Below are 17,955 nucleotides of genomic sequence, written 5' to 3' on the forward strand. Positions count from 1 at the left end.
ACCCTTCATCAGCACAGAGAAGATGGAAAGAGGCTGAAGATTCTTCCTAAGAAAATGGTGAAATAAAGACTGATAGTAGGTTCAAGAGTCCTAGTTTGCTTCATAAAAACTTTATCTGGAGCCTGTGCACACCTATGATTCTAGCTATTGGGGAGGCTGAGGAGGCAGGCTTGAGCCTAGGAGTTCAAGGCCAAACTGAGCAACATAAGGAGACCCCATCCTTTAAGACAGATTTTTTTCCTTTGACCACAACAGATCATACTTCAAATATATATGAAAGCCTCACCAGGTATAGGCACAGTATTCAGTCCTGAGGCCTCGGAACTGCTCTTCTGGGTGCAGCCTCTGCAGATGTGCAGAGTGAGAAGTCAGAGAAAGCAGAAGACAGCATGCGCTTACCTCCAAAGAAAAGAACTGTCCTTATTTAAAGATCAAGTTCTACTAAACCAAACCTTAAGAATAGCAGAAATCGTTGTAAGAAAGAAAATTAATGCACACCAATTTTAGGAGCTAACATCCTGGTGTTTCTTCAGAGCAGGTAAGTTGTGGAGTTCTACATTCTCTTTAGACACAGGGAGCACCTGAGATCCCACAGACAGGAAACATGGAGAAGATAAATCCAAAGATTCATGCATCAGGTATACACCAAAGTTCACCTGTGAACAAAACAGAGACAAGAAAGGCTAGGTTATTTTAGTGGTTAAATTAACTTTATAAATAATAATCCTTACAATAAAATTAGATCTCTAGAAACACACTGGGCCAAGTTACTTGCTAGGTTCTACCTGTTACATAATAGAATATAATGAACATGAGGAGAATCCTAATTCCAGACCTCAAAGATTCTCTTTCTAACGTGTCCTTTACCTACAGTCACCCCACATGGCTTTCTAGCTGAGTGATTCTTTTTGCATTTCTCATATATTCTGTGCTTCCTGCAGAAGCATCTTTTATCTTCCTTTAGCCTCTGACCTCTGCCAGGCTGATTTCCTCTGTTCCCCAATGCAAAATTCATTTGGGAATCAAAATGGCCAATTCTGCACTTCTCCTTGAAAATGAAAAATTATAAATTAAGTTCTCTGAGTTCCCTCAAGATATAGATGGAAGGTCCAAAATGAAAAATTATGTAAATCTGCCTAAGGTTCACCATCAATGAAAGTGAGCCAGTAAGAACCCTTAGGAGAACGTGATATACCCCCAGATCTGTTAGTTCCTGCATAACCTCTGTGGATGCTTTTGTTCTCAGGCCAGGCTTGAGAATTAACTAAATCTCAAGTTCATTCCTTAAGACTTATGCTCATGTGAGTAAAGAGTACACAATCCCCTCTGTACTCTCTTGGCAACTTTCTACCTTAAAGTATTCTAAAATTTAAAAAATAAAAGATTTGTGCAACAATGCTGAGAAACAGTACTCCTGTATACCAGAGACTTTGGGCCCACCCATCCCTTCTGTAGGCACCTGTAGGCACTCTGTGTGCACTATATCCCCAGTGGATGTAGCCTTCATCAACTGGGCAGATGTCTTGGTATAGCACTCAAGTGCAACACCTCTGCAGACCACATCTATATAGACACTTTTATAAGGCCAAAACTGTGGAACATAACCCTGCTTTTTTAATTTCTATTGCTTCCCAGTATTAGAGATTGAACCCAGGGCTTCACATCTGCTAAGCAAGTGCTCCACCACTAAGCTGCATCCCCAGCCCTAAAACCCTGCTTTTGAAGGAACACAGTACAGAACATTTAATGATGAACTACCCCACCACCTTAGTGTTAGAAATTGATTAAATGTTTGCATTATTTCCATTTATTTTCTCGAATTCTTTTATGCTTCATGACCGCTTCCTTGGCTCCCTGGAATTCTTCACCAAGAAAGAGTCCCAAAAGAAAATATGAGACTGAAAACAAGTGTTCCGAAGAATCAACATGTTAGCTCAACTTTTATAACCTGGAATCTGTAACAACAACATTTAACCATTTTAACCTTCAAGAAGATAAACTGGCAGGAATATATATTATATATATATATAATAAACTTTAATGAATCTATGTATAACTCTATTCACAGTAACGCATTTGACTCTCCATAAGATCACTGCAGTGAAGAAAAGAATAATTGGAACAAAAGAAATTACCTTATTTATTTTGATGCTCTCTATGTCCTTGACAAAATTTGCAAACATAAAAGTATGTAAAATAATTTTTTTTAAAAAAAAAAAAAGAGGAACCAATGTAAAGGAAAATAAGATGGAGCCACAGACAAGGTCAGGATCTTAAAACCAGCACACAAGACTTGGAATGTGCAGCAAATTCTCCACTGGTAAAAGTAACTTGGCATTATTATAAATATAGTTCTGGTGTCAATCATGCACCAAGATTTTTAAACAGGGTATTATATTTTGCAGTCATGCCTACCTTTCTCTCACGACTCTCAGAAAGTTTTTGAAAAACGTCTTGATTTCGTTGCCCAGTTTTCTGGTCAATGCAAATCATCTGGCATCTGTGACAAGGCCCAAGAACCTGCCAGGTGAGATAGGGAAAGACAGAGTTGCCATGAAAGTAACCAGACCATCACACTTTGCAAGGAGAAATCATACAGATTGAACTTGCAATCCTCCTGCCTAAGTACAGAGCCCCAAAGTGGCACTTCCTTCAAATGCCTGCTTGTTAACCCAAAAGCTACTTCTTTAGCACTGAAAAGAAAAAGACCAGTGTAGGGGAGGGAGGTGTAGCCCAGTGGTAAAGCACTTGCCTAGCATGCAGGAGGCCCTGGGTCCAAATCCCAGGACTGTGGGAGAGGAAAAAATACAAAAAGCAAGGACTTAAAGAAGAGTGCCTGGTCTAGGAGATCAGGAAGGAAAGAAAGAAAGCACTCAGTAACTAGAAAAACAAACTGGGAGAAGAGAGACCCCAGAGGGTAAGCATTGGGCCACTGAGAGAAAGCCATCAGAAAAAACCTTCATGTGCTTATGTTCTTCAACCAGAAACTTCATGTCTAGGAATTTGACCTAAGAAAGGAACCAGAAGTGCAAACACAGAGTTAAATGCGAGGATTTATCCTTATATCATTGATAGTAGGGAAAACTTGATAATATTGTAAATGGCAATAGTAGAGAAGAATGGTAAAGCAGACCATGCTGCATAGATGTGACCTATATTAAAATTAATGTATAAAGTTTTTTAAAATAAAATGGGGAAATATTTGTTTTATAAGTGAAGTAAACAGGAAATGTAAAGGAAAATAAGATGGAGCCTGGGCCTGGCCAGCCTCCCTGGGCCTGGCACCTGGGGAAGGGATGCCAAGTCCCAGTAGAGCCCACCAGCCCCAGGCCCAGGCCTCAGCTACAGCTCAATAGACAACATCTTGGGTAAAAATCCTGTCACTTTGTTCATTTATTATTCATTTGTTATTATTTTTATTAGAGTATTTTGTGGGCTTTTTTTTTTTTTTTTTTTTGGTTTTGGTTTTGGTTTGCTTTTTGTTTGTTTGTTCATTGGTTAGTTGGTACCAGAAATTGAACCCAGAACCCAGAGGTGCTTAACCACTGAGCCACATCCCCAGCCCTTTTTATATTTTATTTAAAGACAAGGTCTCATTAATTTGCTTAGAGCTTCACTAAGTTGCTGAGGCTAGCTTTGAACTTGCAATCCTCCTGTCTCAGCCTCCCAAAACACTGGGATTATAGGCACGTGCCACCACGCCCAGCTTAGAGTGTGTTTTTTAAAATCTGTGTGTTTACATATGTACATACATCCATACATCACACAAAAACACATGAAACATAATACCACACTTCCTAACACAGGTCATACTGAAGTAGAACATCTACATTCAATGGCCTGCCATGATCTTTTACTGCTTTGATAGCAAGAAAATCCTCCACAAATATTAATATTTAAAAAGGAAGTTTACAATTTAATTGTAGTGAGATATTTATTTGATTGCACACATAAAAGATGCAAAGGTATTCATTTTCTGCTTGTTGGGTTTATGTTTATGTTTCTGTTTTTTTGAGACAGGATCTTGCTATACTGCCCAGATGGACCATGAACACCTGAGTTCAAATGATCCTCCTGTCTCAGCCTCCCAGGTAGCTGGGACCACAGAAGCACATCACCCAGCCCAGCTACTGGATTTTTTTATAACCATTTCTCCTCTGCTCAATCATGGGCACTAAAATTAGAAGCACTTGCCTACTCTGGAAGTGTCTCGGCCTGTTCCTATCAATCACATTCTGGCCAGTGGGCATTAAACTAGTGGAGAAATAACTTCTCTGTGGTTCCAAAGTCAAGATGCCCAGGCCACTCAAACAAAGTGTATTGTACTGGACCTCTGTCCCACGGCTTGCCCTTGGTGCTCAGCAGACCCACCATCTCTCCAAACCTCATCTCTACATCCAGCAGCTTAGCTGGCTTTGACAAAGATTCCGGACACTGTTTCTGAGATGCCAAGCCCACACCTGGCACTCGATCATGCTCAACAGTGGAAACTATCACTGCTATAGATGAGGATCCCTGAGATATAACAGGAGCCAGAACTGCCCTCAGCTAGGAAATGTCAGACTCCCTGGGCCTGGCACCTGGGGAAGGGACACCAAGGCCCAGTAGAGCCAACCATCCCCAGATCTAGACCTCAGCTACCCCCCAATAGACAACATCCTGGGTACAAATCCTGTCACTTTGTTCAAAAGACCTTCTTAAAGCAGTTTCTCAAGGTAGCAGAAAGAGGAAAACTTTCACTCTTCAAGTACAGATACAAAGAAAATAATTTCCTTAGGATGTTGTCCTCTTTGGTCTTTTCTCTGATACTCAATTAGTATTTTTAAAACTTGTGCATATAAACTCATTGAAAATTAAGTCAAAGAATCCAAAAGCTTGAAGGAAATAAAACACTTCTCAGGGTCTCCTCTTCCCATCCTCAGGGACAAACACTGTTTAGGGACTATGGCTCACCCAAGATCCTGGCACAGAACTGTATACAACCACACAACTGCAGTGTGTGGACACACCCTGACACCTGAGAAGCCACTTAGGTCTCTTTCCAATTATTCCACAATGCAAGATGGACATCCTTCCACACCAGGGCGGGGAGAACCACCTCATCCTCAGGTTTTGCAATTTTCACCATGACCTGGCATTCCTGTGGGCTGATATACTTAGCTCTTCTCCTTTGGAGCCGTATAAATACTTTCTAATACTTTGCTGTTCTCAATAATTTTGCAGCAGAGGTTTTAATCCACACAATTCTCTTTTTTATTGGGATTTGTTTAAGGATCAGCTTCCCCAAATAAGATGATAAGGTCAATGGTATAAAACTATTTATGACTAATGATATCTGGTAAAAAAAAAATTGCTTTCTAAAAGAGATGTGCCAGTCTCATGACAACTGCTTCATCACAGAGTATTATCATCAATAAACATCTTCCATGGGCTGGGGTTGTGGCTCAGTGGCAGAGCGCTCGCCTAGCATGTGCGAGGCCCTGGGTTCAATCCTCAGCACCACACATAGATAAATAAATAAAGGTATTATGTCCATCAAAAACTAAAACAAATAAACAAACAAAAAACTTCCAAAGACTTTCTAAAAGACACAGTGTTAACTATATCTTATATTATTTAATGATTGCCCATGATTCCATTTATGAATCTGTCGTAATTGGCTTAACCAACTTCCTTATGGATACTTAGGATATTCCCAAATTTTTCAAAATCACAATATTACTTTAATAAGTAATCTGGTAATATACCTTTGCACACTTGAATGAATATTATTTTAATAATTTCTACCAGTAACATCATTGAGCCAAAGGGCAGGCAAATCTCGCCTTATTAGTTGCTGTTTATTCAGAACAGTGACCTACAGACAACAAAGCATGGTGAGAGGTCCTCTCAGAAAGGTTCCTTGACTAATGAGTTTTCCTTGTATTTATGTCTCAGGTACCTGTTCCAGGTGAGTTCCTGATAGTGCTCCACTCTAATTTAGTTTTCTCTCTTCTTCTTCTTCTTTCTTTTCTTCCTTTCATCCTCCCTCCCTCTCTCCATAGAGCCAATCAATAAGAAATATTTAGTGCCTACTTTGTGCCAGGCAGGGTATTCAAGAGCAGGCATCTTTAAAACAGCAGAGACACCATGAGGGAAACAAGGAAGAGAAGAGGAGGTCAGGATGGAGGGACGAGGAGAAACGGCAGGAGGGCCGGAGCCAGAGACAGGTCTGTAGGACAGAATCTGAGAAAGAAAAAAGAAAGCTTTATAAATGGTGGAGGGACAGCTGCCAAGTCAAGAGGAAGATTGAGAGTTAAGTGAATAAACGAGATCCCTGGGACCTTTTGTTATATCATGTAATTTACCCCCTCCCTTGCCCCAGATCTGAAATTCTTTAATGAAGACTAAACATTTAGTGCTTTTCTGGATGGTCAGGTGATGGTCCCTTTCAGTGCAGAGCCTGGATGCAAGGGAGCCATATTCAAGCCAGTTGATGCCACTGGCTAATACACTACCATTATTAAAACAATTTCCTTCCCCTCTGCAGAGCAGAGCGCATTCTCTGCAGATTCGATATCCTTCTGACCCTAGTTATTTCTTATCTTTCCTGTCCATTCCATCAACGATTACGTCTTGGGTGCTAATCGGGCCAGGGCCGTTCTAGGCCTAAGAGGTACAGCAGGGAACAAAACAGTCTTGGTCCCCACCTTCATGTGCTCTGGAAGGATGAGATGAGCAGGGACCCTGCAGAGTGTGTGGATCAGGGCCATCCTTTCCAAGGAGGTACTCTCTGACCTGGGACCATGGACCCACAAGCCAGGCAGAAGGGACAGCAAGGACAAGGTGCAGAGGCAGGTGGGTTGGTTTGTTCAGGGGATGGAGGAAGAGGTTTAATTTCAGAGACACAGAGCAGAAGGGGTGATGGGCTCAGAGGACAGTAGGGTCAGATCTCATGGGGACTTATCAGGCTGTGGAGTACAGATTTTAACTTAAGATTTTTCTTCTCTTTCTCATGTTTTTGAAACCCAAAGATTTGAGGAGCTCAGAGCCTGGGGAGAGATGGCATCAGTGGCTTTCCCTCTGCATGCAATCTCCTCCCCAGCTGCGAGAGAGGACAGAGTCAGAGCACATGGAGGAGATGGAGTGTACATGGTCATCGAGGTACCACCAGGCTTCTGGGTCCCCTTCCACGTGCTCCAGATGGCCAAAACCCAAGTTTCAGGAGCATGAGTTCTTACAGACAAACATTCCAAGAAAATAGAGTTTAAGCCTAAATGTGATGATGATGTAGAGGCAGCACCAAGCCCTCTGATGGTCTAGGTGGGGCACATTCTCTGCTCCTTATCTGAAACTGACCACTGCCACACTCGTAAGAAGTAAAGGTTAGACCATTCTAAGAGGCATCCCAAAATGCTGAGGTCCTTCCGCTGAGATTCTTTGAGTAAGAAACAAGGATTTCCACCTGTCACCACCCAGGTATGGGGTTGAGGTCAATCGCCATTGGCAACCCTTGAGGAAGGATGTTAGAACTTCCTGGAACTTACCTGGAAGCGCAAGGGACCAATTGAGATCTCACCCCATTTCTCTTCTTCAAAAGCCCTTGTTCCATTGGTAATGATATTGGCACGAAAACGCGAGATGAGATCTTTCATCGGGAATAATTCATTCTTTCCATTCTCATCACTGTTTTAGACATACCAAAAAGGGTGAGTGGAGGGAGGGTGGCAGATGATTGCACTGTTGTAATAATTCAGCATGCCTGCCACCCAATGCCTGACTTTATCAACTCTACTCCAGCCTGAGAGAATAAGGCCAAGAGACACTCATGTGCTAAGGACACATCAGCAGCCCCTTTGAGATATGGGAGATACCACCTCCAGGGAGCAGCCCACAAAGGCAGACCTAGTTGAAGAGATGAAGGACTTTGGAAATCAGATGAACAAAGTTCCAATTAATAAACTGGTTAAGAAAATACCAATTCTACAAAGTGGGACAAGATATTTAAACAGCTGTCAATGGGATTAATTGACAAAAGCACCAAGACCACACACTCTTTTGGATATTAAAACATCATAAAGAAACATGGAGGGAGTTTCTTAACTTTCACCCAATCTGCAATTTTAACCAGCCTTTGCTTTTTTTTTTCATTCTTGTTTTGAATCTTTGTTTATTACCACAAAATGGTGCTCTGAACCTCTATGCATCCCTCACCCCCACGCAGAGAAATGCACTGAAAATAAGTCTTAACATTTCCCCGGCAAAAGAACATACTCGGTATGATCCCATTACATTAGGTCTAAAAGCAGGTAAAACAATCTAAAGTAAAAAAGTTTTAAAAAAGAGGTGACCTTCAGTGGGGTTGAGTAAGAGGAACAAAGGGAAGTTTCTGGGCTATGTCCTCTATTTGATCTGGGCATGGATTATATGGATGCAGCCATTTGTAAAAATCCATTGAGCTCTGTATCTTTGGTTTTTGCACCCTGTGTACTTCTTTTTTGTTGTTGTTGTTGTTGTTGTTGTTGTTGTTGATGTGGTTGTTTTTTAAGTCACAGGCAAGGGTCCTTAAACATGGTGGAATTTGCCCTGGAAACAGAACTAAAAAACTACAGGATTGGGGGAGAAGAGCTATCAAGGTTATACCCATTCCTTCTGGATGGTGAAGGGCATGTGAAAAATCAGAGATCAGTCTAGATTCACCACAAGCCATGTGCAGCTCCCACACCCTATGAGAACAGCAGCTTCCTAGGCTGAATGAGAGGGTTAGCACTTTGCAGTTCTAAAGTCCTTTGATTCTGAATTTGCATTCTGGGACATACACACTTTCTTTGTGTTTTGTAAAAGGGGAAGTTATAAGTCTGAAAGCCACTGTGCATGAGAAAGTCCACTGAATTTTCAGATTCAGCACAGAAAAATACCATACAGGGGCCCCAGAAACCTTCGCCTTGTACTAGTCATGGGCTCAGTACTGCTGAGGTGACCTCTTAACACTGTCAGGGCCCACCTTTGACTGCCTGCGGCATTCATCAGCATTGCTCTAAACCAGATGTTGGAAAATGTCGCCTCCTCCTGGTAGAAACTAGGATTGCAGCAAGTCTATATGCACCTCCTATCTTTTGCACACCAAGAATCCCACACAACTGCAGACCCACTCTCTCCTGGTTGGAGTGCTTGTAAAGAAGGGTCTCTCGGGCCAAGAAAACTCAGCGAACACACAAGACCCTGAAACTTTGTCACAATTCTGTTCAGAAGGAGGACAAGCTGGCCTATGGCAAAGGAGGACTGTTGTATTTAATTTCTACAAACCTATCTTTTAAGAGACCCTGGAGGGTCTGTTGGCTGTTTTCATTAAGTTGTTTTTGAGTGTGCACATGCATACACATGACCACGTGACACATGAGGGTCACAGGAGGCCCAGCTTCAGTCCTCCTGGCATGTGCACAGGTCTCCCTGGCCAGTGGAATAGGAATGAGGAGTGCTATCACAGCTCTGGCAAAATGAGTGGGGTCTTCCCTAACAGCCTGGCTATCTTGAGATTTCAGTTTCCTCTAAAGAACAGTGAGGGGTGGCCCAACCAAGACCCTTTCTAGACCTGAGGTGACCTCCTAACACTGTCAGGACCCTCAGAAGGGTCCTGGGTGGGAATGAGTAGGCACGGGTGCTAGCCCTGTCTGATGATGCAACTGACAAATAAAGTATGCCTGAAATTACAATTTTTTTCAATATTTTTTTGAGTTGTAGATGTTATATTTTATGTGGTACTGAGGATTGAACCCAGTGCCTCACACATGCTAGGCAAATGCTCTACCACGGAGCCACAACCCCAACCCCCTGAAATTACAATTTTAAAAGCTTTACAGCCACTCCTTCTCAGTCCTCAAAATGCCTGCATGAAGTAGGGCAGGGATCCTAGGGGATAGGAGACAATGGGAGGTGGGCAATGAAACTGGGTCAAATTGATGGCAACTCAATTAAAACAAAAGTTAAGAAATGAAACAATGAGGGGCTGGGATTGTGGCTCAGCGGTAGAGCGCTCCCCTAGCACATTCGAGGCCCTGGGTTCGATCCTTAGCACCCCATAAAAATAAAAAAATAAAATAAAGATATGTGTCCAACTACAACTAAAAATATATATATTAAAAAAAAAGAAATGGAGCAATGAAATGAGAGCTGAGGGTTCTCCACTAAGATCCTGAGGGTGTCAAGAAGGAGCATTGGAAGATGCTATACTATAGTCTGGATCTTAAGTGTCCCCCAAAGATCCATGTGGTAAAGGTTTGGTCCCACTGTGGTAGTATTGGAACGTGGTAGAGACTTTAAGAGGTAATGTCTAGTAGAAGGGTCACTGGCAGAGCAGGGAGGGAACTTTGAAAGGGATTGTGGGACCCTGGTGTCTTTCTCTTTTTTCATTGGCCCATCCTAAGGTTAGCACTTTTGCTCTGACCATAAAGTGCCACAATAGGCCCAAAGCAACAGGGCCAAACCTGGACTGGAACGCCTAAAACTATGAGCCAAAATAAACCTCTTTATCTGAGGTGCTTATTATAGTAACAGTAAGCTGACTAATACAGTGTGGAAAAGAGAACCCTCAGGCAGATTAATAGGAACTGGTCAATGGGGCTTGCTAACTTCTCTGAGCCTTGCAGGCTCATATATAAATGAAGTCTGAACTCACTGACCCTCAGAGCCTTCCTCCGCAGGTAGGAGCTGGGCCTCACTCCCAGGGGCAGGTGGCTAACTGGTTTTCTAGTTCTAAGGAAGAAATCTTACCTGGTGCATAATTGCTGCTGAAGTTCCAGAATACTCGATGTGTTTATCAGCAGATACTGTGCCTCATTCACCAGGGAAAGGGTAGCCGCTATACCAGGAGGCAGATCTGAAAATGATGGAGCATTGAAAAAGAAGAGCTTGCTTTCTTGGAAGGCTAATGAATCTTGTTTGCATGAACATGCATTTTCAAAAGGTAGACACAATTTCCATAAGGGGAAAGAAAATCACACCCTGGCAAAAGCAAAAATGTTTTAAGCATGAGGCCAGACCTCCCAAAAAGTAGGAAAAATGAATTTCTAGAATATTCAGTTTAAAATAATCTGGAGGAACCAGGTGCAGTGGTACACACCTGTATTCCCAGCAGTTTGGGAGGCTGAGGCAGAAGGATCCCAAGTTCAATGCCAGCTCAGCAATTTAATGAGGCTCTAAGCAACTTAGCAAGACTCTCTCAAAATAAAAAAAAAAAAAAAAAAATTTAAATTAAAAAGGCTGGGGATATGGCTCAGTGGGTAAGCACCCCTGGGCTTAATCCCTGATAACAAAAAAATAAATAAAATAATATGGAGAAAATAACAATAATAAATTTCAACAATGAAGACCTGGAGGCGATTCTTAGAGCAGGAGAGACGGGTAGAGGGGTGGAGTGGGTGCAGCTCTCCCTGAGACAGGACAAAGCAGGGGACTCCATAAGGCGCAGGCCCAGGAAGAACTTCTGAGTCTAATCAAGGAAAAGATATTGACTTTACAAATAATGAAAGATTTTTAATTATTGAAAGGAAAATAAAACTATTAAAAAGAAACCTCAAATCCGCTGGCATTCTATTACTCAGCTTTGTTTGATGGGCCCGCCCTCACTATTTTTACCCTACCTGTTGATATAAAGGGTTGGCTGGGTCAGGGCCTAGTGAATATCTCCAAACTGGGATTGTGAATCCCAGAGTACATGAGATGTGCAGTTCCTTTACTTCCATTCACCCTCACTGATAAAAAAAAAAAAAAAAAAAAAAGACTCTGCCAGAAAAGGGAGGTCCAATCCCAGCCCCTCCACAAAAGACCCTTCTCCCACTTCACAGAGGAAAGGCCACAGGTCTCCTAAGACACACTGGCCCTGGGGGCTGAAAATCTCCAGAATGGCAAACAAAAGCCCCATTCAAAACCCTGGAGCCAGGGCTGAGAAAATGTCTCCAGAGTTTGGGCAAATGACCCTCCCGGTAAGTCCAATGGACTCTAATTCTTCACTGAAACACAAAACTAAAGAACCTAAGTAAGTTTTCAAGTGACAGATGATTAAAGGCATTTTAATGTTAGATCCCTGTGCTTCAGTCACAAAGTTCAGAAGAAAGGTTTGAGTGACAGTATGGTAACCAAAACCTCCTTCCTGCCCCCTCCAACCCCTCATTATTACTGAAATGAGGTTTCTCAGAAGAGAGCCATGCTGAGCATAAACAGGTCTGGCCATAAGTGACTCATTCACAGATGTGGGAACCAGTGACTGGGAACCCAGATGGCTCTGTAAAGGATTAATTTTCAGCAGTTTTTACTTATTATGTTTAATAAGTGGTTTTCAAAATATATAATATACTTATATTGTTTTCATCAATTGGATACTGTTTAAATTATAATAAAAACTCAATCCAAAAAAAAAAAAATAGTTTCCTAACACACATAGAGTTTTATGATCACAGAAAACTCCAAAATAAATTTAATATATTTCAATTTAATTTTAGTTTTATACAAATGTGATAGGGTGATCAATAAAAGACTTCAAGCATAAAATATAAAACACTAAGATAAAATTCTGTAGAAGAAGTGAGAAGGAAATAAAAGTTGAAGAAGGAAAAAGAACCGGATGCGGTGGCACACACCTATAATCCCAGCAGCCTAGAAGGCTGAGGCAAGAGGATCACAAGTTCAAAGCCAGCCTCAGCAAAAGCGAGATGCTAAGCAACTCAGTGAGACCCTGTCTCTAAATAAAATACAAAATAGGGCTGGAGATGTGGCTCAGTGGTGGAGTGCGCCTGAGTTCAATCCCTGGTACCCACCCCTCCACCAAAAAAAAAAAAAAAAAAAAGAAAGAAAATTTCTGCTCATTAAAAGACATATAAAAAAGAATACTCAGGAGATTCAAATTGTATAGAATTAAGATTTCACTGGTTATGTTGAAAAAAGCCCCAAACAACTTTTACCTTAAAATGATAATATTTATAATGTGTTAGAAATAAGATCCTTTTCAACTGTTTAGAATATCTTAAAAATTTAAAGGATGCAAAAATATACAAGAGGGGAATGTGGCTTTAAAAAGACTCCTAAGATGTACCAATGCAAAAATGTTTAAAGACCTGAGGTGCAGGTGACAGGCTTGTGTCTGAACCCAACACCTTTGCCTCACCCAGGCCCCGAACTCCCGCTGAATCTTTGATTTCCAAGTCTCCTGCGCTGATGCTGCCCCCATGCCAAGCCAGAAGTATCTTTCTAACACAAGTGGGGTCATGAAATGCCCCCGTTAAAAAATTCACTAATGAGTCCTACAGCCACAAGATAAAGCACTGACCCCACATTCCTTCTCTCCAGCTCTCCTGCTGCACTCCCCTGCCCATATTGGACCCTCCTAAATTCAGCCACCTGCTCCCACTGCTCCAGAGCAACCTTCCCACCTCTGGAAAACCCCTGCTTCCTGTTAAACTGTAACTCAACACTCCTCTGAAGCCCTCTGGTTCATTTTAAGTGCAGAGGATTCTCCCACACCCCTGTGCCCTTCATGTGGACCTTCATGACGTGACATCCTTTATGTTGTAGTGTGGCTGTCTACAAAGAAGTCATCTCACAGGACCAGGAACAAGGCCCAATACTCTCAGCCAGCCTCCCAGGACCCAGCCAAACCCAGCTCTGCAGCAGGAGCCTTAAATGATTGGAACTTAGAGATTTCACTGCTGCTCATTCTCCTGATAATTTATAAAAGTGGTACCAATCCTGAAAAATCCCACACTTGCATTTCTCTACCCATGGAAATGCCCATTTCTTTCTCCCCTTTAATCATGCCTTGAAGTTTACCCACATCCAAATGCTACCAATTAATCTCATCAATGAAATGAGCATGAAATTGTCCCTTCCCCATCACACAGCAAGTCAAATTCCTTCCAAAACTTTTAAAAGTCTAAATAGATTAAACCCTTTGACTCCTCTCTACATCAGAAATTTTCAAGGATTCATAGATTAACCTAGGAAGGCCCCTAGAACTGGTAATTGATCATTAATAGTCAAAATGCTGTTCATATTTACAAGCCAGTCTCTCTGGGAACTGGTCATTAGGCCAGCTCATCTCTAAATCACCTGGCAATGTAACTATGATCCATTCATTCATTCATCTGGCACTTACTGAGCAACTATTACATGCTAGGTTCTGCTCCAAGATACAGCACCAAAGAGAACAGACAACAATCCCTGTTCTCACAGAGTTTGCATTCTAGGAGAAGGAATGCAACAGAGAACAAAGAATAGTGAAAATCACACCGGATGAACAAAATGAGAAAAGCCCATTTACAAAATCTAACAGGGAAGGCCACTGAGGAGGTTCAAGCACAGACTGCAATTCTGCAGGCGGTAGGCTGCAAAATTTCCCTGAGAAGGTGACATTTGAGTGATACCTGAAAAGGATCTTTTCTTCCCACAAGGACCAGTGGACTTTTCAAGAACTTTCTTCTGTACTGTTTCACTTCATTGTAACAATGGCTCACAGTGGGGGAAATTTCAAAATGCTTAAAAGTTAAGTGGTTAAGATTTACAGAAGCTGAGGCACCAGGGGGTTTTAGGATTTGTCAAGGTTTCATGTCTCTTTGGTGACATAACTAAAAACCCAGTTTTCTTTGTTTCCAGATCTGATATGAGGACACAGCAAGCCACAGCTGAATTGTGCTTCTAAACATATGGGACGGAGGCTGAAGGCTTGAGCAGGGATGGGGAAGTTGGTGCTAAGCCCTCCTTGACCTCCTTGGGGGATCATGGCATCCACTCTTCCACTGATCTGGGGTCACCACAGCAGCTTTCTGCTAAGGGGGGACCACTCCTGCTTTCTGCATTTGTGAAAGTGGCCCTATAAATCCATTTCATCAGCTGATTTTGACACATGCAGAGTAAGCCAGAGGAAAGGGTCTGTTCTCTAAAAATCCATCCAAAATGTAATACCTTTTCCAAGTTTCTTCTTTGCATTTCGCTGGAAGCTTGAACTTTGTTTGATTAAGTGACATGGACGGCCAAAAAACTTTGACAACCAGCTTGCAACTTTTTCTCCACAGTCGTAAGTGTTTACTCTGACAAGAAAAAAAAAAAAGTAAAGAAAAAGATGAACTTTTATATAGTCAAATTAAAAATAGAATATTGCATAAGCCCCTAAGGAGAAGACATCCTGAAGTAGCAGGTGGCAAGAGAGCAGGAAACCTCTTTGCTGCTCTCTCTCCTGTGCTTTGAAACCCAAGTCCATGTTCCTTATTTGAGTACCAATGTTCCAATCGTAAATACATCTAAACTTTAGTTATCCAAAAAGCTTTATTAACCAAAACACTGCATTCCTCACAATGCAGCCAAGCGAAATGTACAATCAGGAATGAGCCTGATAAATAACTGAGCATGTTCTTAGATGACTAGATTTCTATCAGAAGATTTGCTGTAGCAACATGTAAAAAAAAAAAAAAATGTTTGCCCCAAAATCATTGCCCTAACTGAAAATGCGCTAGAATAAATGTCTACATTGGCCAAAATAGTTAAGCTGGTGCAAAGTGCCAGGAAGAAAAGGCAGAGCTGCTCCACTCCTCAGCCTCCAGGGTGGAGACTGGGCCTAAGATGCTCAACTGTACTGACAGTCATCTCACAAGCTCCCTCAAGCACTTTCCTGGGGGTGTGGCCCCTCAGAGTCCCAGAGGGATCCTCCACCAGGGACACCAATGACTTGGATCTTATTTGAATGTAACTTTAGTATTTAACATATTACATCATGATTTGTATGACTGTGTATGTTCACAGCAGTGCAGATAGAAATGTAATCTGGTTTGATATCCATGCAGTATCACACCTACTAGACCTACCCACTATCAAGTTCCTTGTGCTAGCTAGTAGCTAATTAACATTTGAAAACTTTTCATTATTTACTGAACTGTTACATAGTCAGCTGTTATCGTGGGGGCAGGCGTAGAATTGGTTGGTATTAGATGGCATAGGTTTTCCATAAGATTGGAAAGCTATTTCACATTTTCAATTAAGATCACAAGGGGTGCAGACATTTGATGTAGTCAGTAAAGAGATTTATAAACAAACATGTACCATCAAGAAATAAAAAAGAGGGCTGGGGGTGTGGCTCAGTGGTAGAGCGCTTGCCTAGCATGTGTGAGGCACTAAATTTGATCCTCAGCATCACGTAAAAATAAAATAAAGGTACTGTGTCCATTTACAACTAAAAAAAATTTTTTTAAAGAAAAGAAATAAAAAAAGAAGTGCTGTCACATTGAATCCCACTCTACATTTCCTAGACTTTAGCAGATGATTTATCATCAACAACCCAGATTAAGTAATACTTCACAATTATATGGTATATATATGAGTCACCACCTGAACGCTCTACTTTAGAAACCTGGGGACATCCTGACATCCTCTTTTCCCTCATCCTTCTCACCCAACCCATCAGCCAGTCCAGGTTATGGTGCTTCTGTCTGTAGAATACCTCTGATGCCTACCTGATTTTCTCTCTGACCCTCGTCCTCCCCCTCATCTTACCTGTGTTGCTAGCACAGGTGCTCAGCTGGCCTTCCTGCCTACACCTCTCCCTCTTCTACCTATTCTCCACCCACCAGCCAGTCTTTGCAAAATGTGAGCCAGGCTTCTTCCCTCCCCATCGGGTTGCTCTGGATTGTTGCAGTAGCCTCCAAACTATTCCTGTCCTCCACCCAGCAGTGTTCCACGCTCTGCAGGGAGAACACAGGCATTCTAGTGGAGAAACTCAAAATAAATAAACACACACAATATGTGGGAAACAATAAATGAGAAGGACACAAATACAGCAGAGCAAATAGAGAGGTGAAGCCAACTTCTGTGGGTGGTCAGGTGTTTATCTGAGAAGGAGGCTTTGGGGCAGAGCCCTGAGGGTGGGAGAGAATGAGCCCTATAGAGATCTAAGCAGTGGAAGAGCATTCCAAACAGAAGATAAAGGAGCATGATTGGTAGGTGTGAAGAATACCATCGTGGAGGGGCTGGGATTGTGGCTCAGCAATAGAGCACTCGCCTAGCACGGGTGGGACCCGGGTTCGATCCTCAGCACCACATAAAAATAAAAGGCATTGTGTTGTGTCCATCTACACCTAAAAGATAAATATTTTTTAAAAAAGAATACCACGGAGCCCATGTGATCAGGGTGCAGCATGCAGTAGAGTGGATGGAGGGTGTGGCCAACGAGGGGCTGCACAGAGCAATGCCCCCGTCCCCCTCTGTGCCACCCTGCCAACACAGCCAGGATTTTACCTGCTTCAGAGTCTCACCTGTCAGCACAGACCTTGCTCTGGCAAATCTGAGCCTGTTCACTGTCCTCCTCAAGAGGCACCTCTATAGGTTCCATCCCTAGTGAACAAAGATGAAGACAAACTTATCATTACGTACGAAGAACAGCTATGCAAGAAAAGCCCGTTGCCCTGAAATACACAGAATTTCAATGACACAGGAATTTGGTTGCATCAAGAAAGGGTCTGTGTCCTGGAAATCTTTTAATAGCACAAAGATTTTCTTCAGCATTATAAGTGCCATCAACAGCATGTGCTTTAAGCAATCTTCTCATGAAAGATTCTATGTAGGGACAACTGCATCCATAATCTGTAAATTACTTTGAAAGATTTCTCTATTCCATTTTACCCCACATCCTGTGATCATTATTCTCTAAGCCACCTTAAATTCTTTGTTTTTTCAGTATTTTTAAAATATCTTTTAGTTGTTGATGGACCTTTATTTTATTTATTTGTGTACAGTGCTAAGAATCGTACCCAATGCCTCACACATGACATGCTAGGCAAGCGCTCTTCCACTGAGCTACAACCCCAGCCCTAAGGTACATTAAACTCTTTAGAAATAAGCAGTCAGGCATGAAGTTGCATTCCATAAAGACAACAGCATAGAGTGCCAAAATTCTCAATCCCTGGGAATCAGCATCAATTGTATTCCTGCATTACAAAA

General features: G+C 42.0%; 1 protein-coding gene across 1 annotated transcript in view; it reads right to left on the reverse strand.

Moving 5' to 3' along the window:
- Positions 1-337: 337 nt before the first annotated feature.
- The window catches only part of Mocos (molybdenum cofactor sulfurase), a 45,841-nt gene continuing 28,223 nt past the window's right edge, over positions 338-17,955 (reverse strand). Inside the window, exons 11-16 of the mRNA XM_077105608.1 lie at positions 17,271-17,349; positions 14,932-15,056; positions 10,750-10,855; positions 7,527-7,665; positions 2,416-2,520; positions 338-656 (exon numbers count right to left, since the gene is read on the reverse strand). Coding sequence (XP_076961723.1) covers positions 504-656; positions 2,416-2,520; positions 7,527-7,665; positions 10,750-10,855; positions 14,932-15,056; positions 17,271-17,349 — 707 coding nt within the window. The 3' untranslated portion in view covers positions 338-503. The remainder of the gene's footprint in view (positions 657-2,415; positions 2,521-7,526; positions 7,666-10,749; positions 10,856-14,931; positions 15,057-17,270; positions 17,350-17,955) is intronic.

The sequence above is a fragment of the Callospermophilus lateralis genome, chromosome 17 (genome assembly GCF_048772815.1).
Source record: "Callospermophilus lateralis isolate mCalLat2 chromosome 17, mCalLat2.hap1, whole genome shotgun sequence".
Lineage (NCBI taxonomy): Eukaryota > Metazoa > Chordata > Mammalia > Rodentia > Sciuridae > Callospermophilus > Callospermophilus lateralis.